The sequence below is a fragment of the Xyrauchen texanus genome, chromosome 6 (assembly GCF_025860055.1).
Source record: "Xyrauchen texanus isolate HMW12.3.18 chromosome 6, RBS_HiC_50CHRs, whole genome shotgun sequence".
NCBI classification, from domain to species: Eukaryota; Metazoa; Chordata; class Actinopteri; order Cypriniformes; family Catostomidae; genus Xyrauchen; species Xyrauchen texanus.
The window spans coordinates 5,461,109-5,482,627 of NC_068281.1; the positions used below are offsets into that span (position 1 = coordinate 5,461,109).

A 21,519-nucleotide genomic window follows, 5' to 3' on the forward strand; every position below is an offset into this window, starting at 1 on the left:
GATTTTCTTGCGAAATCTGTTGTCACACATAAACTGTGCTACAGGAAGTAGAATCCCCTCTGGTCCTGACATTGGTGTTACTGACCCAAATACTTCTGTGTGTTATAGGGCTTGAGAATTAAACAGTGATTTCCACTGTTATGGTGATGACAAGGCCAGATGCAATTTTTCGCATTCTACAGTCAGTTCTAAAAAATGAAAAAGTATGTTGCCATTTACTCATTTACAAACCTGTATGATTTCCTTTCTTCTGTGGAACACAAAATGAGATGCTAAAGGGATAGTTCACCCAAAAATGGAAATTCTCTCATCATTTACTCACCCTAATGCCATCCTATATGTAGGGTTGCTCCAATACCCACATTTTGGCTTCGGTACGATACCAGCCCTGGTACTTCGGTATCAATATCACCTTGATACTTGATGCAACGAATTAAATATATATTCATCTTTGATGAAATTACACTGAGAGAACTGCATAAAGTCTTACAGATTTTATAAAGAATTATTTTTGCTAATAAATAATAAAAAAAGATGCATAATTGAGCTTTACAGTATGGCTGACTCACAAAATGCTGATATTCAGTGCACTTGCTTTTGTGATATTGCTTACAGATAATAACATAATAATATAACCATATAATATGATATTATTGTTATTATGAGCATTATTGCTACTTTGAATATTACCCTTTTATACAGTAGTAATATTTTTCTGTCGTAATGTCTTCAATTTCACGCATTCAGTTAAATAAAGCCCTCATTTCAGAAGGACTTTTATTTTGAAAGAACTTTTGAAGTTTGTCCTGTTCTTGAAGGGTTCGTTATATTAAACTTCCTGTGACTCTTGAGCTGAAATCTCCGGTGAAAAAAGGTAATTTGAGAGTTCACAGTCGTTCACACTACACACTCTGTGTGTGTGTGTGTGTGTGTGTGTGTGTGTGTGTGTGTGTGTGTGTGTGTGTGTGTGAAGGAGATGACAGAGCAGAGCCTCTCATTCATTCTGTGGTGCGCAACGTACGTGACTATATTATATAATTAAATGGTATCCTTCTGCTTTTTAATGATCACACCTGGCCATATCGAGACTTTTTCTTTATTATTTTCAAATAGTCTTTGATTTCATCTAAAACCTCTCACATTACATTATGGTAATGGAAGCATACTTTAATATGGTACCGAAATTAACAACAAGATGATATTGCGATACCAAAAAATGTGAAACTGTATAAAATTTAGTTAGTACCGGTATATCATGCAACCCTACCCAGATGTGTGTGACTTTCTTCTGTGGAACACAAACAAAGACTTTTAAAAGAATATCTCAGCCCTGTTGGTCCATACAAAGCAAGTGAATGGTGATCAGACATTTGTAGCTCCACAAAATGCATAAAGGAAACATAGAAGTAATCCATAAAACTCTAGTGGTTAAATCCATATCTTCAGAAGTGATAAGATAGGTGTTGGCGAGAAACAGATACAAATGTAAGTCTTTTTTTTCCAACTCTAAATCTCCACTTTCACTTTTACACTTAAAGTCACATGTGGTGCCTGTTTAGTTTCACTTTCACATCTACATTTACATTAATGCATTTAGCAGACGCTTTTATCCAAAGCGACTTACAGTGCACTTATTACAGGGACAATCCCCCCCGGAGCAACCTGGAGTTAAGTGCCTTGCTCAAGGGCACAATGGTGGTGGCTGTGGGGATCGAACCAGTGACCTTCTGATTAACAGTTATGCGCTTTAGCCCACTACGCCACCACCACCACTCCAGCAAGTCAAAATAGAGATTTAGAATAAAAAACGACTTCAATATTGTTTTGTTTCTCACCCACACCTATTATATCACTTCAGAAGACATGGATTTAAACACTGGAGTAATCTGGATTATTTTTATGTTTCCTTTGTGATTTTTTAAGCTGCAAAAGTTCTGATCACCATTCACTTGTATTGTATGGACCTACAGAGTGGACAAATTTTTCTAAAAATACACATCTGGGCATGATGGTGAGTAAATGATGAGAAACTTTTCATTTTTTGTTGAACTATCCCTTTAAGTAGAATGTTAGCCCATCTAACAGTATGCTTAACATCTACCTTTGTGCTTCTTGAGGATGAGTAGATATTTACAGCATTTTCATTTTTGGTTGAACTATTCCTTTAAAAAAAAAAAAAAAAAACAGATATTCTGAACATAGGCGAGTTAACAGTTATTAAGATAACTCACCTGAGGGTTTTCTCTAGTTCTCTGTGTTCACACTGATCTCCCCGATTGAGTAGCATCACAATGCTCTTCTCAAAACCATCAGGACTCTGCTCCTTTGGAAGCTATAGAGAGAGATTATTTTACTATTTTCATTATCCGTAGCTAAGCTGCAAATGCTTTGGCAAAGGAAGAGGACTGTATTTGCCCTGCCAATAAAGCACGGTAAACTGAAACTGAAAAATAGTTGGTTTTCTATCGTTATCTGCAAAAATCAATGCTGAATGTAGTTGTCAATAGTTCCTCTTTGGGGAACCGCAGTGTGATTCAACAGTTAGAATGGCTTAGTTCTACAGTATAACTGCGGCCTCTAGAGGTGAAATAAAAACAATCGCGGGAATTTGCTGAACCTAAATCTTTCATCACTTACAATATTCATCCATGTTATTTTCCTCCGTAGCATAGGGTCCGAACATTTATTGTTCATTTGACTTATGTCAATATTATGTTGCATATATTATACATATTATTATACTAATAATTAACACAGAAATAGTTTACCGTATTTTTTCTAATTTGTCTTGTACACAATAATTCCCGGACACATTGGCCAGCAGGAACATTTCTTAGCGGAGCCTCTGATATACTATACAGTATGTAGTAGACAGTATGCTAATATTCCACTCCAAATACAGCCAGAATGGTTGAAATAGAAACAGAAAGCCATTGCAGGTCTGGCGTATCCTGGCTAACTTGTCTAACAACATCTTTAAGTGTGACTCTCTCCTCACCTTTAACAGAAATTCTTCTAACTCACGATGACTTTTGGTGACGGCAGTGGATGTGTCGTCAGACCATTTCACCTGAAAAAGAGAAACTGGTTTGAGGATGCTTTTTCCTTTTGCCACAGAATGCCTTGCATAAAACGAATTTCTTCACATTGCAAAATATTCCAATAATTTGGATCCAGAAGTTGGAGTACAAGAAGACTATTTGAGGTCCTAGACTGTTAACTAATTTTCAATGCTTATGATGTGTTAGGTAAATAAAACCATTCCAATGGAATCTCCCATTGGAAGCTGGGCATACCTAAAGCATTACAACTGGCCCAAATCGAAACAATGATATCAACATGTGGTGTATGCCCAGAATGTTCCAGAATTCATCCTTTGCCAAACTGGGTAATTTCACCATTTTAACACAATGCTTTAGCATTGTTTGAGTTAGTTCACCACAACTTCACTTTACAAATATTTAGTATGAAAACACTGAGAAATTGAGGTCTCTGTGCAAAACCGAAGAGAACCTCTAACCATGCATACCTAGCAGTTGTTAAGCAGATCATCAATCTAAAACGTTTAGATGCTGGAGAAGAGTAAAATCAGTGTCTACTTTACCCTAACCTCAAATTTAATTAATCCTTACTTCAACCCCTAACCCTAAATTTCAACCCTAACCTCATGGCTACAAAAGCCTCGATATTTAGTCAGCTCATTGATGATATTCAATATCATGATAATTATGCATTTGCACTGAAATGGTTTAAAAGTTGTTGTTTTTTTCCAGAGGACATTTACATTCACATTTAGAGGAACCGTAATTTTAACTGACCAGCCACTGTAGCCAAGAAGATTGGGAAATATAGTGGCGCTTTTTAGGAAATATCAGTGTCTACTTTACCCTAACCTCAAATTTAATTAATCCTTACTTCAACCCCTAACCCTAAATTTCAACCCTAACATCATTACATAAAAATGCATTCAAATCATCTTCAAAATATTGCAAACATTTTATATAGACCGCAAAAATCATCAAGATTATACTGTGAATATTCTATATATTGCCAAATGTACCCCTAACCCTATACTTAGGGCTATCACAATTATGAAATTTGGCTGGTGATTAATTGCGATTATGACGTTCTTGATTATTATGATTAATTGTCTGTTTTATGGTTTCCACGGCTATGATGAATAATTGTCAAACAAAGTGTGCTTTATACATTTTAGGGAGTCATTATTTCACTTTTAACTTGGAATGTTATAGTAAAATAGGGACGTATTATTTCCTTTTAAGGCTTTAAAAACATATTAATGACATACCATATATAATGTACTTCCAATTTCAATGTGTCTTTTTTCTATTTTATCTTAAATAACCACAATCAGAAAATGATTATATAATTGTGACAGGCCTACCTATACTTATTCTACAAATGAGTCCAACAATTCAAGTTTGATTTCCTTCATCAACACATACCTAAATGTGTCATTTCATATATGACAATTTATAAGACGTTGCAAATACACGGTACCATACGGGCAGGGACGGATTACCGACCGGGCCAATGGAGCCAGTGCCCAGGGGCCCTTTACTACCAGGGGGCCCTTGACTGCCCGGGGGTGCCCTGGGCTTTAAGGCTGCGCAATCTAGTTTGGTGACCCCCCCCCTCTCTTGAAAACCCTTTTGGGCATGAACAATGAACTACCGTACCATACCGTAGCTAACTTAATAACACATCCAGTTTAATAGCACAAATATTTGAAGGTAACTTTATCACCCCCTTTAGAACTGAGGCTTGAAAGTGCATGACGTGGGGTTTCAAGCCCAAAAAATATTTTTTATCAGTAACTTTCTATTTCATCTATGCTTGATAAACACAGTTGACATGTCTAGCTCTCCAAAGGATAACACAGTCACTTTCATAATCTGTTTGTGGCAAGAGATAGAGAAGAAAATACAGGAAGCTTGGGAATTGCTGGATTCATTTGGTAGAATTACACAATTCAGACCAAAATAAATGACTGCAGCTGTGAAAATTCTTTGAAAATCCATTTAGAAAGAGCTGATTAAGTAATGTCTGTAATTGCGTCAATTCATCTTTCCCAGACACCAAAGAAAGTGCTGAAGTGTTTATCAGTAACTCCACATCCGCTCTTTCAACACCGGGGTAGCCCATCGAGCAGAGTAAACATTTGAGCCCTAACAAGGGCTGGCAGTCTGTTTCGTCTGTTTCTCTAGTGAATACTGATGTCTTAATCTTAGGGTAACATACAGCAGGCTTGGCGAGACACAGGTGCTCAGAGTAAGTCTTGGGTGGGGAATCTGTCTGCCAGTGAAATATGGAGATTTCTGATTGGGATGCAACACACAGCTCAAAACCAAAAGGGTGATTTCACACTTGGTTTGTTTGCTTGGACTGAACCGGAGTTCATTTCCTCCCCCCTCCCCAGCTGGTCTCTCTTCACATAATATTCTTTGGGTCCAAACCACGGTATGATTGCGTCATCAATGTGATTGATTGCAAGCGTTTATCTGCCACGATCCTGCGGATGCATTGAAAGAATGTAAGCTCTTTGAAGGCGATTTATTTTTAAGACAAGCTGGTATGAGAAATGCATTATACAACAACAATTGTGAACGGGACCCTGCAAAGATGTTTTCAAATTGTGTCATCACAGGTAGTTCACGTCCACAATTTGGTATGATTGCATTAATCTCAGCAGCGAATCATACTGGAGTTCACATAAACCATATTAAGGCTAACATTCTGCCTATTGTCTCCTTTTGTGTTCCACAAAGCAAAGAAATCATACAGGTTTGGATTGGAACAGATTAAAACATTTTGTTGAACTATCCCTTTAAGCTCAAATCGATAATAGTTTAAATCTGGGGGATAAGAAGATAGTTCCCTGCTACACAGCTCCTGGTCCAAGCTCTAGTAATTTCAAGACTGGACTACTGTAATTACCTGTTGGCCGGCCTCCCTGCTAGCATGATTAAGACAATGCAGATGGTCTAGAATGCTGCAGCAAGTCTTGTCTTCAATCAGCCTAAGAGGGCTCACATCACCCCACTCTTGATTTTACTCCACTAGCTGCCAGTAGCTGCCCGCATCAAATTCAAGGCTTTGACTCCAGTCTTCAGGACAGCCAATGGAACAGTACTCTCTTAATTCAATTCACTCCTCCAGGTATATGTCCCAACTCACTCTCTGTGGTCAATGAACAAGCAGCGCCTGGTTGTCCCATCACAAAGAGGCAAAAAGTCTATTACACAATCATTACATTTCTCTGTTGCTCTGTGGTTGAATGAGCTTCCAACCTCCACACAATCTGCTGACACCATCTCAGCAATCAAGAACCAGCTGAAAACACATCTGTTCATTGGCACTTAACCAACCCACACTTAATGCACTAAATGTCTCTTTCTTCAGTGCTAGCATCTATACTAGTCTAGCCACTTGGTAAACTTGGCAGTGCGATATGCAAATACTGTTGACTTTTGTATGACAAATTGCTTATGATCATCATTTGCAAGTCGCTTTGGATAAAAGCATTTGCGAAACACAAAGGGACAGACGATAGGCTTATGTACAATAATGTGAAAAAAAAATTATATAAAGCCACTTTTTGTCTTGTAAAAAACGCAAACGTTCCATTATTCAAAGAATTTTTTTTTACCTCCATAAACTTTTATCTAAATATAATAGCTTGCTCCACCTCTGAAATAACTTTCCTTTTCAGCTGATGTTATCAAGCACTCTTATTTGTTTTAGACAGGATTCCTTTTGTTCAGCATTTTGTGTGTGTAAGATTTATACAATTTAAAGTGAACAATGAATTCAAATTGACACTATTTACTTTATTAATACACATTCCATGTTTTACAGTGAATTATTCATTGGCGTGTTCTTCCAAAAAATTATTTTCGTAATACTTTCATCAAAATAAAACAACTTGCTCCACCTCTGAAATGACTTTCCTTGTCAGCTAATGTCACCAAGCACTCTTATATGTCATCCCTTCCCCTCCAAACACCATATAGAGACCATGTTTCATGAGCCAATTGATAAAACACCCTAAATGTTTTACCTGTTTTTCATATCTCGTTTAACATGCATCACACTATCATTTTGGACTTGGAGGATGTTTTGAAGTCAACACGAAAAGCCATTTACAACACATTTTACTTGCATTAGCAAGTAAAATGTGTTGTAAATGGCTTTTCGTGTTGACTTCAAAACATCCTCCCAAGTCCAAAATGATAGTTATTTAAATCAAAAAAATATGTCAAAGTTATGGACAATTGCCCACATTTACACATCAACAGCACCAGTCACTAAGAGGCAATCCAGAAGAAGCAGGACAGTTGTTACACATACATGACATAAAACATGCTATTGGCGAAAACTTGTGAGATGATTTTTTTGATTTCTTTAGAGATAAAAGACTAATGTTTCACATTTTGCTTGGTATATTGTAATGGACAAGATATTTGTCATGCCATGACACATATATTGTGATAATTTTGTACTGCAGGATCGCAGGGCAATTCCAACCCCTCAAAATGATGTGATACATTAGGCAAAGGAAAAGAAAAGCACTCAGTCAGCACTGTCTCTCTCCGACAGTTTTGGCAGTGGTCCATACTCTCACTGTGAACCAAGCAAATGCCTCTTTGGTAAGGCTGTCAAGTGTGTATCAACAATCAGATGTTTACAGCTCAGGCTTTGCATGTTTCTTTACTTGTCCCAGGGATACAGAAATCTCATGTACACAGCTGACAGCATAGCCCAGCCTTCACGACACGTCTGGAGCCATAAAGTGCTCTGTACATGCAAATCTAAAGTAACAGCTTCTAGTAAGAGATGTTGATGAACTGTATATTGATTCACATTGCATATGATACACTACAAGAGACTGGCTTGATTTTATCCATCAGAAATGTTTTGGCCCATGAAAATATTTCTCTATATGACCGGTGGTTGGAGGGGAGGGGTTGAAAAATAAGAGGACTTTGCATTAGAAAAGAAATGTTGTTTTAGATGCGGAGCAAGTTATCACAGTTTAATGAAGGAATGGGGACAATGTTTAGAGGGTTTAAAGTAGACGTCAACCAATAGTGGATTTTGCGGATACTAAGGTGTTGGAAAAGGCAGCTAACGATAAATCAGCCAATAGTTTTTAAAATTGATTAATAGAATTTCACTAAAGTCTATACTTACCTTGAAGGGCATAGACATTGAGGCTTCAAGAGTCCAAAAGTAATACAATCCAAAAAGCAGTTTAATACACAACCAAAATCCCAATAATAACCAGCAAAATTAAGTTTAACCCGGAACATTCCTTTAAGATTTGGAACTAAATGTGGAACTTTTAACCATAACCAAGCCTGAAATACATGGGGACTCTTATTTTGAAGTGACAGAACTTTGGCTCCTTCACAATGCACTATATGTTTTTTTATAGCCTGTATATTCACCAGATGAAGAGTTATATATATATATATATATATATATATATTAGTGCCCGACCGATATGTTAGTCGGCCGATATTGTCGGCTGATATTAGCCTTTCAACCGATATATCGTATCGGCGTATATGTTTACCGATATGCACAGCTATGAAAACTTTTTTCCAGAACATATAATGCAGAAAACAGTGCTTTAGAATTGGTGTCATTACGTAGTTTGTACAGCAGAGTGCACTCCATCTCCATTGTTTACAGAGCTGGTAGTAGCTCTGCAGACAGGGTGGAGTTAAGCGGTGTGGAGTGGAGCAGAGTCTTCTTGGTAAGTTGCTAACTAGTTTGTGATATACATACTGGAAAGTTAATAAACAATGACCCAATCATTTTCCCTTTTCAATATAATTAATATAACGTTAACCCTGTCCCTGACAACCACGTCACTCATGCCAGCTATTGTTTGTCAGTGCAGTCAGTAATGTAGCAAACTGAAAGGTAAACATCAGAGCATCTTTTTCCAGCTCAGCAGACAATGGTGCGGTGGTGGATAGTGTCTGTTGAATGTTGATTTCATGCTTCGTTGTTACCTAGTTGGTGATACGCAATGCTGGAAATTAAAAAAATAAAGTGCATCTTTTGCTCTCCGTGACAACGCTAACCACGTAGCTACATTCATTGCTTGTCAGCTAAGTGGAAGCTAATGTGCAAAAATTTTTTCGCCAAACTGTTTTGTTCAGGATTCACAGTTTGGTACCCCCTACAACTGACCAAGACCGCTGCCACTGTTTAACTCTTGACTTGGCAGGTGAAAATGCCTGGTCCCTAACTAACTGGCAGTATTAAAATAGTCAGCATTTGACTGATACTAAAAAGTACTACTGATGTTTATTTAGCTATTTATTTTATTTGTATTTATTCTTTATTTTAATGGTCAGCATTTGACTTATACTAAACAGTACTGATGTTTTTAAGCTATTTATTATATTTTTATTTATTCACTCAGTGTTAATTTCTAGAACTTGTTGACAATGCATAATAATAATAATAATGTAAAATATTCTTTGATAAGAATATTTAAGAATGCAGCCTTCTGAGTAAAAACAACAAAATAAAAAAACTATCAACAACTACTGGCATCGATTTTTGACGATAACCGAAAAGCAACTATCGTCACCGATTAATCGGAAAAAAGATTTCAGTCTATCTATAGTTTAAAGGCAAAACTGTGAACCTAATCATTTTATAAAAGCACCTACATAAATTCAACTGTTAAAACTTGTGTATTATTTGAGATGTAAAATGGTTTAAATCGTCGTTTTTAAGGTCATTTTAGGGTTAATGGCATTACGTCGTCAAGGCAACAAAGTTGTAAATTGGATATAACTTTACACAGAAAAGATCAGTAAGTGATTTTATCACACTAAAATTATGTTAACATTCATATAGTTTACACCTTGTGGCTATACTTTTGAAACAGTGAGTACTTTAACATTAACGGATTGGCCCCACTGACTTCCATTGTATGTGCCATAATGTAACCCAGATTTATTTTAAACAAAGTAGGGACAAGTCGAAATTAGTTTTGTGGTAAACAGCATCATGCCACACATGCTGCTGATTGAGCTCAATTTGTATTGAACCCGTAATATTCCATTAAATGAATCACAATAAAGCAACAAGTGAAACATCCAAACTCTTCCATGTTAGAGGTGAGGCAAGTTCAAAAACATTTTCAAGAAAGGTTACAAAGTTACTTTTCTTTGGAATAGCATGCACTGATAAATCATGCCAAATAATTTCAGGAACATGTATTAAAAGAATAGTTTACCCAAAAACAAACATTTTATGGTGAGTAAATAATGAAAGTATTTTCCTTTTTGGGTTAACTGCAGTGTCAGAAATGAACTTTTCCATTAAGGGGCAATATTTACCCTGTTGATTTGATTTTCATGTGCATTTTTTATTACTATTATTATAGTATATACTATTACTAATTACTAATCATTACTATTATTACTAATCATACAAAAAAGTACTTTGTCCTTTTATGTGACATACTTAATTAATCAAGTCATTAACAGAAATTATCTCTATTACATTTTGTTCAATAATATGCATACCTAGGCACAGAATAGAGCGCAACAGTGCCCGACCCACTTTTTCAGCTGTCTGGATTCTGGAAGTAATTTTCCCATTAATTTCAAAAGAGTTTAAAGCCATGAACCAAACCAACCAGCTCCAAGGTGAATCACAAGATTACAAATAGGGGTTGGTAAAAAATATCGGTTTTCCGATCCACAGCAATCTTCATTTGAACGATCTCGATTTCAATTCTTAAATCCCAAGATCGATCTTTCACTCAGTGCACAACACTCCACTTCAATGAGAGGAAATCATTCGCGTTTGCAACCAAATTTCGCGCTATGCGACTAAAGTGAATATATTTGGCAACTGGCTGGTAAATGTTTACATTTCACTCACCAATAATTGTGTAGTTTAGTCGTGAATTATTCACCAGCGACATCCTTTCACAGCATGTTGAGAGTAAAAGTTGTTCCATGTAACGCGTGTCCAAAGACAAGATCCACGCAACCCATTTGTAATTGAATACGGTCTGTTTTAATACCTTTTCTGTTCTTTACAGTCAGTTGTTGATCAAAAACAACAACAAGGAAAACTTTAATTCAAATCATGCATCACACAGATGAGGTAAAGCCATTCAAGTCCTCTCTAGTTAACAGACGCTCACTTAGGGTGCTTTCACACAAGTACTTTTGGTGCGCACAGGGGGTTGAATGACGTCAAAGTTCGGTTTGTTTGGATAATGTGAATGCTGTTTTCCGAACTCGGGTGCGCACCCATGAACTGCACCTGGGTCCGCTTGAAAAGGTGGTCTGGGGTATGTTTCACGCGGCAGACAAACACTGATATTCATCACATCATTGCACATTTAATGCATCTGCGGGAGACAAACACAAGTGTTGTTCTGTGCATGGCAAGTTTTCGTGGTAAATCCAAAGAGACAAACTTTAAGACTTCACTTAACACAGTGACATCTTCACGAGTTGTTACCTAGATACAGTGGTAAACAACTGCGGTTTGTTCTCATGTTGATGACGTAATCGGACCGCGGTTTGGACCCAAAAAATATGATGTAAACAGAGACCAGCGGGGGCAGGGGTAGAGGGAGGAAATGAACTCTGGTTCAGTCCAAGCAATCAAACCAAGTGTGAAAGCACATATAAAGACGCTGTTTACAGAAATTTCGTTTTTTGTTAAAGAGACAGTACCGATTTTAGCATTCAACAAATCAATGTAAACACTTAGTACAAATAATGCAATTTAACAATGAATATGTAAGAAAAATTATTGATAAAATATAAAATCATTTTTATTGACTGAATACATTGATTTGTACATTTTTTAAAAGCCAAAATGTGAACAAAATGATGAAAAAGAAATAAAATATCATTAGTATAATTAATATTTTCCTAATTTACCTAGTTATAAGGTCCTCTGTATAATTAAAAGCATTAGCTGGGAGAGCGTTTCTTTCATATATAAGCAAAAGGGACAAAAAAAATAAAAATAAATAAACAATCGGATGAAAAGACAAAAGGTACAAGCCTATGTACTTAACATCTTTCACAAGAGCACAAACTACAATCCCATGAAGCACTGCGAATAACTTAATCGAATATAAAACCATGGAAAATATATAAACTACTGATTTTAGTTTGTTGATTATAACTGAAGAAGCAACATAGTTTGTTTATTTCTAAATATTCCGATATATATATATATAAATATATAAGTAGTTTAAGCGGGAAGGGAGACCGACTCGATTGCGTCATTCACAGTACCTCTTGGTTGGTCGCTTCTGGGCTTGTTTGGCGATCTTTCTTTGCCACAGATCTCTGACTGTTTGATCGGTCTCGGCTGAACCATGGGTAATGTAGTTGTTCACCAGGAACTCTATCAAACGCGATTTTTAAACAATAAAGTTGAAAAAACGTGGACTGATGCTTCAACAGTGGTTTGTCCATCAATGAGCAATCTCGGAGCTCACAGTAGGCCTTTACATATTTATGAGTTATCTGTAAAAATCAATTCGTTTATGGAAAAAATGAATGGTATTTTTACTTCCAGAACTCGACTGTTGCGCTCTATAGAATATTAAGAAATCCTGTATATCTGATGGGGGGGAAAAAACTAAAAGATTTGTTGCCATTTTTGCCCAGAGCCCTTTCTTTGCCTAATTTCTGACACTGGTGACCTATTCCTTTAAGATATTAAATGTGTACATTTTTTTACTTAATCTTAACTTTAAATTGAATTCAGTTGCCCTGGGGGAGTGTTCTTTGCTTTCAAGTCTTTAAACTGTTTTGGATAAAACTTTTAGCTAAATATCAATAATTAAATGAATCAATAGCCTAGATGATGACAGATACCAGTACTGATTTTCTCTACATTAATTTTTTCACATTCTTAGCAGACTTCCTTGCCAACGTGACACACATCATTCCAAATCATGTTCCACAACTGAGAATATGAGTTGAAACTCATCTGACTTTGAGAGGTTTTTGAACTTACCTCAAAACTGTACTGCCTGCCATCTCCTCCCACAGAAACTTCCTTCAGAACAATCTTCTCAATATGAACCACTACAACATCAAAAGACTTCATTACAATGCTGCAGTGGAGGATTTTTTTGGGCTCAAAGGGATTTCAATACGTAGAAGTGACATACCTTTCCTCTGTGATGTGCTGCTGAGGTGCGGATTGGGATTGCTTAATAGAGTCCAGTCTACATCATTCTCCTGGTGCGGACAGAGGAACCCCGGCCTGGAAAACTGGCTCTGGGACATCCAAAGAAAATGAAGTAATTAAACAAATGAATAAAGCCATTAATTTCCAATATCTATCTGATAAGGATAATGTTTTTTCCCCCTTTTTTCCCCAATTTAGATTGCACAATTCCCAATGCGCTTTTAAGTCCTTGTGGTCGCGTAGTGACTCGCCGTAATCCGGGTAGCGGTGGACGAGTCCCAGCTGCCTCCACATCTGAGACCGTCAACCCACGTTTCTTCATCACGTGGCTTGTTGAGCGCATTGCCACAGAGACAAAGTGCGTGTGGAGGCTTCACGCCGTCCACCGCGGCATCCACGCTCAACTCACCACGTGCCCCACCAAGAACGAACAACATTATAGTGACCATGAGGAGGTTACCCCATGTGACTCTAACCTCCCTAGCAACCGGGCCAATTTGGTTGCTTAAGAGACCTGGCTGGAGTCACTCAGCACACCCTGGGATTCTAACTAGCGAACTCCAGGGGTGGTAGCCACGATAATGTTACGTTTAGCATATTAAATTGCCAAATAAATATAAATATTTTTTTTAAAATGTGCGCAAGATGGAACGGCATGTGGAAAAATAATTATACTTTAAGGTGGTCACACACCAGACGAGAAGTGTTACGCCGCATCGTGGCTAGGACCGGACACGTTGTTGTGGTGCTGGAGGCAGTCCAAAGTTTTGAATAGTCACCATACAAACAAAAGTTAAGAAGGTCTTCACGAATAAACAAAGTGACATTGATGAGTATGCAGGTTAGTGTTTTAAATGGATAGCTCACCTCAAAATGAAAATTCAGTCATTGTTTACTCACTTCTGTGTTGTTTTAACCCCATATGACTTTCTTTTTCTTAATACAAAGGGAGAAATTGTGAACAATTTCTATGTTCAGTGATGCTATACAATGGCATTTTATGGTGACCAAGTTTTTAAGCTTCAAAAAGATGCAAAAGTATAATTCAGAAGTCTAATCAATTATTCCATGAGACTCACGATTGTTATGAAAGCATACGATGAGGTTTGGTGAGAAACAGACCGAAATATAAATTATTATTCAGTGAAATCGACCGTGATTAAGTTTGCCAAGTCGCTGTACTGTTAGTTGCTTATAGGTATTCCTACTTGACTTTAGTACGCAACTGTATCAGGAGGTGAAGCTTCACTGTATGTACTTGTATTGGTAGTCAACGCATCACTGCTCATTGCAAAAGTTAAACACTGCTCATGTAACCGGTCCGGATTGACCTGCTCAGGGCGAGATTTGAACCGGTGTCGCCGGCATTGGAGGCGGGTACGCTAACGAGGAGGCTAAAGGCTACAGCCTCTAGTATCAGTCGCTAGTGCACCTCGAGGTCAGGGGAGTGAGGTTTACACATACTACACAGCTATAACATACCAGCTGGCTCCCGTTACACTCAAATAGAAGTATGTCTGGTGTAGACAGGATGCAAAGGTTGCTGTCGATCATGTCACCTTAAAACAGCAATTTCAGAATTTCAGTTGCTTTATTACTTGTCGCATTGTTAGGTTGCACCGGTTAGGAGGATATACTTAAAATGAATAGGTTTAGTAAACAAATCCATTCAAAACCTAAACATTCTTGTGGTAAATGAGTGTAGTTCTCCAAATATTACATAAGAGGGCTTTTTAGGTATGACACTTCCACTCAAATCAAAAGCCATTCAAATTCAGCCATTCAAGATGTTCCAATTAATTTGACTGAACCGAGTTCTCACTCTTTCTCTTGTTTTAAAGCAATTAGCACAAAACCTCAGGCAACATCATCATCATCATAACCATTAACATCACTCTCAACTTGACATCTGCAGTAACAAACAACAGACCTTCATAAACAGACAGAGAGTACCATTTTGGAGATTTGGTCTAATGAGTGTGGACATCTCCTGCGCCCAATATCCCACACATGGCCTCATTTACAAAACACAAAGCCAACAATAAATTCATTCACATGGAGATCAAAAGAGATCAGGGAGGACAGCATTAGATGTACATGACATGGCCTATAGGCCTTCTGCATACACAAGAGATGAACTAAGTAAACCGAACATACCATCATACAGTATTAAAGAGGACTGATATCTAACATGACATATTCCATATTTCTTTTGCTTTTATTCTTTGAACTTTATTGTTAACTAGTCTGCAGGATGCAGCAGCAAAAGTAACAGTAATTCCAGTGAAAGTCTCAGTAGAAAAGACAGTTCTCTTTACACATTTTAACTTGTATCTGGACTTGTAAATGGCTTTAGATCGCTCTCTCACTCTGTTATTTTTTTTTTATTTATAGTTTTTAGTATATCCATCCACTTTTCAATCACACAGTAATTTTTGGAACCAAAGTTTTATTGTAATTTCTAATAATAATTTTACTATACATTGGCAATACATTTCATAAGACTTTTATTTTGAAAGTCCGGAGCCGAGTACTCAAGACGTCTGTGTTTTTTTGTAGGCTAATTCAGTGTAATACGCTTCTCATTCAACATCTGGTAAAATGCTTGTCTGGTGCCATTCTCAATGCAGGTTATAAGCAGAAAGAACTATTGATATATGTAGATGACATCTGAGATGGAGTTTGTGTGGGGCGACCACATATTGCGCTGAGCAGCACATCACAAGCCTCTGCGTGTGCTTATTTGTGTGTGTTGTCAAAGAGGCGCTCATTCAGTAAAGCATGCTGCCAAAGACTACTTAGCTGTGCATGCTGACTTCCTATTAATTATTAAACACAGCCTTTTGCCATTCACAAAGCTTTTGGATGACTGTATGAGCCTGAATAAAATTCACTAGTTATATGGACTACTTTAATGGGGATTTGAAGGTTATTTATGTAAATCTTTGAGCTTGAAAGTAATGTCAATGACCAACATGCGGTAACGGATTTGGATCGGGCTCGTCGGAACGATACCCAATCCGGGTAAAAACTTAGTATCGGGCACGATACCGCTCCAGGTATCGGATCAGTGCCATCCCATCCCTACTTTAAACTGGCTGAACTTAAACTGTCAATCATCTGACATGAATGCATGAACCATGCAAGGCGCTAGCCTGCCATTGGGATTAGGGTTGCAGCGGTATACTGGTTTCACAGTATACCACGGTTTGAAAATTGACGGTTATCATACCATGTACATTTGCTTATCTACGGTATTGAGAAAAAAATGCAACCGGACAGAGAATCTCATATGCGTGTCTCGTTTTCCCCTTTGAACAAACTTAGCGATCTGTAGTGCAATATTCTGCTCAAGTAAAAGTGTTATACGGCTACTCTGTGTCCATTCTTGAGGCTGCTTGTGATGTTTGGTGCAACTAATTTAGTAGGTAAACCTTCTCAGTGATTAAATTAAGGAAGTAGATCTCGGCATCATTGACATGCGAGCAAAAGCAAGCCAGAGACGAATATGTATATGTATTTTTTATTTGTGCAATTTAGAAACGTTGAAGTCCCTTCACGCCTGTATGTTAATCTAACTAATATATATTTTTCATAAATACATAAATTTATTATTACTATTATTTAAGACTAGCACACTGACTTAACCATGGTAATGAGGAGCCTTTCCTTCTGTGTAATATGTGTATAAATATGTAATATTAGGTAACAAATGGGATAATAATGGGCTCATATAAGTAAATATGCTCTTCAATTTTTAAAAGGGGAAGAGACAACTTCCTGTAGATTTTGTTGTTGACATCATCAACAAAAATAATGTCACTTGATTCATGTTCTTGTACTGGAAAACCATGAACAAAAGTTGCAACATAAAAGGAAATGCAACCCAGGATACATTAAATACAGGTTATGTTTAATCTATGGCAGGTCGACACTTGATTTCCAATGTAAAATCTGTCCTGAAGCAAAACCAGTTGAGAACTGCTGAGTTACAGACAGCCTCAATGTCGTGCACCTACATTACATGTTAACTGTTAATAATCATAGGACATTACTTCAAAAGCTCACACAGCTCATGCTATTTTTCATTTAGTTGTTCATTTAACATGCTATGCTAACATGTAAACTAACTAGCTTTAGTTATATAACATGTTATAGTTACATGATATTTTTTATCATGTTTATAATTCTGTTTACTATAATTCTGTTAGCTTTCTTATTTTTTCTATTTATTTATTTATTTTCAAAAGGGAGCATTTTTTTTTACATATATGTACCAAGAGTGGACGCCGCATCATTCTTAAAAGTGCAACACATACTTCAATAAAATAAATGGTTTCAAGTTTCAATTATAATAAATTGTTTGCTCAAAAATAAATAAATAAATAAAATAACACTTCTGTTTTCACTAATAATAGTAATTGTGTAATACCGTATACCGTGATATTTTCTGAGACTATTATCATATCGTGAAAATCTCATACCGTTGCAACCCTAATTGGGAGCAACTCAAGGACACGTCGGCATGTGGACTCGTGTTTAACTATATACGAGCCCGAAATACACCCTCCTCTGTTACAATATACTATATGCAATTACAGTATCACACAAAAGTGAGTACACCCTTGACATTTTTGTAAATATTTGATTATATCTTTTCATGTGACAATACTGAAGAAATGACACTTTGCTGCAATGTAAAGTAGTGAGTGTACAGCTTGTATAACAATGTAATTTTGCTGTCCCCTCAAAATAACTCAACACACAGCCATTAATGTCTAAACCGCTGGCAACAAAAGTGAGTACACCCCTAAGTGAAAATGTCCACAATGGGCCCAAAGTGTCAATATTTTGTGTGGCCACCATTATTTTCCAGCACTGCTTTAACACTCTTGGGCATGACGTTCACCAGAGCTTCACAGGTTGCCACTGGAGTCCTCTTCCACTCCTCCATGACGACATCACGGAGCTGGTGGATGTTAGAGACCTTGTGCTCCTCCACCTTCCGTTTGAGGATGCCCCACAGATGCTCAATAGGGTTTAGGTCTGGAGACATGCTTGGCCAGTCCATCACCTTCACCCTCAGCTTCTTTAGCAAGGCAGTGATCGTCTTGGAGGTGTGTTTGGGGTCGTTATCATGCTGGAATACTGCCCTGCGGCCCAGTCTCCGAAGGGAGGGGATCATGCTCTGCTTCAGTATGTCACAGTACATGTTGGCATTCATGGTTCCCTCAATGAATTGTATCTCCCCAGTGCCGGCAGCCCTCATGCAGCCCCAGACCATGACACTCCCACCACCATGCTTGACTGTAGGCAAGACACACTTGTCTTTGTACTCCTCACCTGGTTTCCGCCACACATGCTTGACACCATCTGAACCAAATAAGTTTATCTTGGTCTCATCAGACCACAGGACATGGTTCCAGTAATCCATGTCCTTAGTCTTCTTGTCTTCAGCAAACTGTTTGCAGGCTTTCTTGTGCATCATCTTTAGAAGAGGCTTCCTTCTGGAACGACAGCCATGCAGACCAATTTGATGCAGTGTGCGGCGTATTGTCTGAGCACTGACAGGCTGTCCCCCCACCCTTCAACCTCTACAGCAATGCTGGCAGCACTCATACGTCTATTTCCCAACGACAACCTCTGAATATGACGCTGAGCACGTGCACTCAACTTCTTTGGTCGACCATGGTGAGGCCTGTTCTGAGTGGAACCTGTCCTGTTAATCCGCTGTATGGTCTTGGCCACCGTGCTGCAGCTCAGTGTCAGGGTCTTGGCAATCTTCTTATAGCCTAGGCCATCTTTATGTAGAGCAACAATTCTTTTTTTCAGATCCTCAGAGAGTTCTTTGCCATGAGGTGTCATGTTGAACTTTCTGTGACCAGCATGAGGGAGTGTGAGAGCAATGACACCAAATTTAACACACCTGCTCCCCATCCACACCTGAGACCTTGTAACACTAACGAGTCACATGATACCGGGGAGGAAAAATGGCTAATTGGGCCCAATTTGGACATTTTCACTTAGGGGTGTACTCTCTTTTGTTGCCAGTGGTTTAGACATTAATGGCTGTGTGTTGAGTTATTTTGAGGGGACAGCAAATTTATACTGTTATACAAGCTGTGCACTCACTACTTTACATTGCAGCAAAGTGCCATTTCTTCAGTGCTGTCACATGAAAAGATATAATCCAATATTTACAAAAATGTGAGGGGTGTACTCACTTTTGTGAGACACTGTATTTACCTACATTGATGAAGGGCTTTGTATGTTGAAATTCCACCAGATGAGGATTGTTGATGAGGAATAAAAAATTAAATATCAACTATCGGCAGAGATTTTTGCCAATAACAATAGTTCCAAAAAGCAACTACCGGCACAGATTAATTGGTAAAACCGATATGTTGCTATGTACCTGTAGGATTGTTGCTAAAAGTGAGTATTTTAATGTTTACGGATTGGCCCCATTGACTTCTATTGTATTTGCCTCACTGTAACCCAGATTTTTGCTTTCTTTATCTTTTTTTATATGAGGGGCAAGTCCAACTTAATTACTGTGGTAATCAACATTATGCCACAAATGCTGTCGGTTCAGTTTAACTTGTATTGAACTTGTGTTCTCTTGGTTTAAGCAGAGATAGTAACACCATTGTACTTTAAAATATACCCACGATCTGAATGTTTGTTATGTATATGCAACTCCTAGGTACTTCAAAATATACCATGGATATATACCTTGATATAACCATTGTCCAAAATTCATATATAATATTTCATTTGTCAATGTAATGTCAGTGGTATTGAGTATATTATAACACACACCCATCCTTGAAGTCGGTCCAGTTGCGCTCGCAGCTCTTCCCGCTGATGGAAGCTGAACGCCGGGTGTAACGAGCCCATCGTGAAGAGCAGCCGCAGCTGTTCGACCGTCTCCGGCTCCGGTAGAGCCCCGCACATCCCCGCGTCCATTCGGCTCAGCGTCCTGAACAGTATCCCGGCGCATTCCCTGCCCTTGGAACCAATAAGAGACAAATAAACAAGCAGTTTTGACAGCACCACCGCGTCGCTCACGTCCACCAATGATTCCAGATCAGCTGGGCTGTTGGCCCGGGTCTCGAAGTCTCGCAGGACAGAGAAATCTCTCCGGGCCAGATCCTCCAGACAGGCGCCAAGGAAACGTAGCTCCAACGGCTGACACATATGCAACAGCCCGCAGAGCAGCTCCACACGTCCGGCCGGGCTCAGCTGTAAACCAAACCACTCGAACACCGTTTCCTTATCGAGTAGAGCCGCTCCGGTACTGCTTTCCCGATGTCCCGGCCGATCGGTTCCGTTAGCGGGATTCAAGTCGCATCGGTGATTTTCGCTTCCCGCCGCTCGCAGCTTCATCTTCATCATTATCAGCTCTCAAACACGATCATCAATGATTGAAGTCCATTGAAGCCACTTTCTGACCAATATTTCGGCATCAAAACGCGATAAAATTCCCGGTTTGGGGCGGAATTTCGTAAAATTTTGCGATCGGTAGTCTGACGGTGACTATGGTGGTCAGGTTGCCAGATCATTCGCCTGCCGTGCCTCCAAAATATTATGTCAATCATCCGTGACTCCTCCCATTCTTCCTCTGAGCCGCAGGGTCCTAAACTTACCATGTTTATTTGGCAGATACCTATGCTCATTCAATGGACAAAATGAAACAATTATATAAATCGCTAAATGTATAAATAATTAAATACATTAAGCATTAATGTTAAAGTAATCAAGAGTGGCATGAAATGTGTATATAGTTATTTATTAAATTAGGCTACGACTTATTGGTAATCTAGTTTTTTTGTTTTTGAAGCTGCAACTTATTGAAATGAAGTTTTGGCTGGATATTTCTGCAAGACCCACCTTGAGTTCTAAGAGCTGAGCAATAAAACACATTTTAGCAAAAAACACATTTTGTCTAGAATTAGGCTACTAATTGAATTTTATTTTCATCACAATATTTTATCACTCATGTAGGCCTACCACAGTTTACCATGCTTGACTGGTAATCTGGCATACCGGGCATTTTCCCGGTGGGCCGGCGCACTTTGTGGCCGATCAGCGGTGGACTGGCCATTGGAAGAACCAAGCGGGCCGGTGGGTCGGCCGTGAAACATGCCGAATAGCCACGATAAGCTAAAAAATGTTTTTTTTTTTCAGTTTTGCTGCCATCTAGTGGAAGCAAACAAAACTTTCCATTTATAAAAAGAGCAAACATGGCTTGCACTTTCAAAGACATAATTCAACGAAGAAGAAAAAAAT

At 38.2% G+C, this 21,519-nt stretch overlaps 1 protein-coding gene across 2 annotated transcripts in view; it reads right to left on the bottom strand.

The window, feature by feature from the left end:
* The window catches only part of LOC127645082 (zinc finger CCHC domain-containing protein 2-like), a 36,941-nt gene extending 16,169 nt beyond the window's left edge, over positions 1 to 20,772 (bottom strand). For both annotated transcript variants that reach the window (XM_052128600.1, XM_052128601.1), the window contains exons 1-5: positions 20,050 to 20,772; positions 13,208 to 13,316; positions 13,051 to 13,121; positions 2,999 to 3,070; positions 2,232 to 2,332 (exon numbers count right to left, since the gene is read on the bottom strand). In XM_052128600.1, coding sequence (XP_051984560.1) covers positions 2,232 to 2,332; positions 2,999 to 3,070; positions 13,051 to 13,121; positions 13,208 to 13,316; positions 20,050 to 20,625 — 929 coding nt within the window. In that variant the 5' untranslated portion in view covers positions 20,626 to 20,772. The remainder of the gene's footprint in view (positions 1 to 2,231; positions 2,333 to 2,998; positions 3,071 to 13,050; positions 13,122 to 13,207; positions 13,317 to 20,049) is intronic.
* Between the last annotated feature and the right edge of the window lie 747 nt (positions 20,773 to 21,519).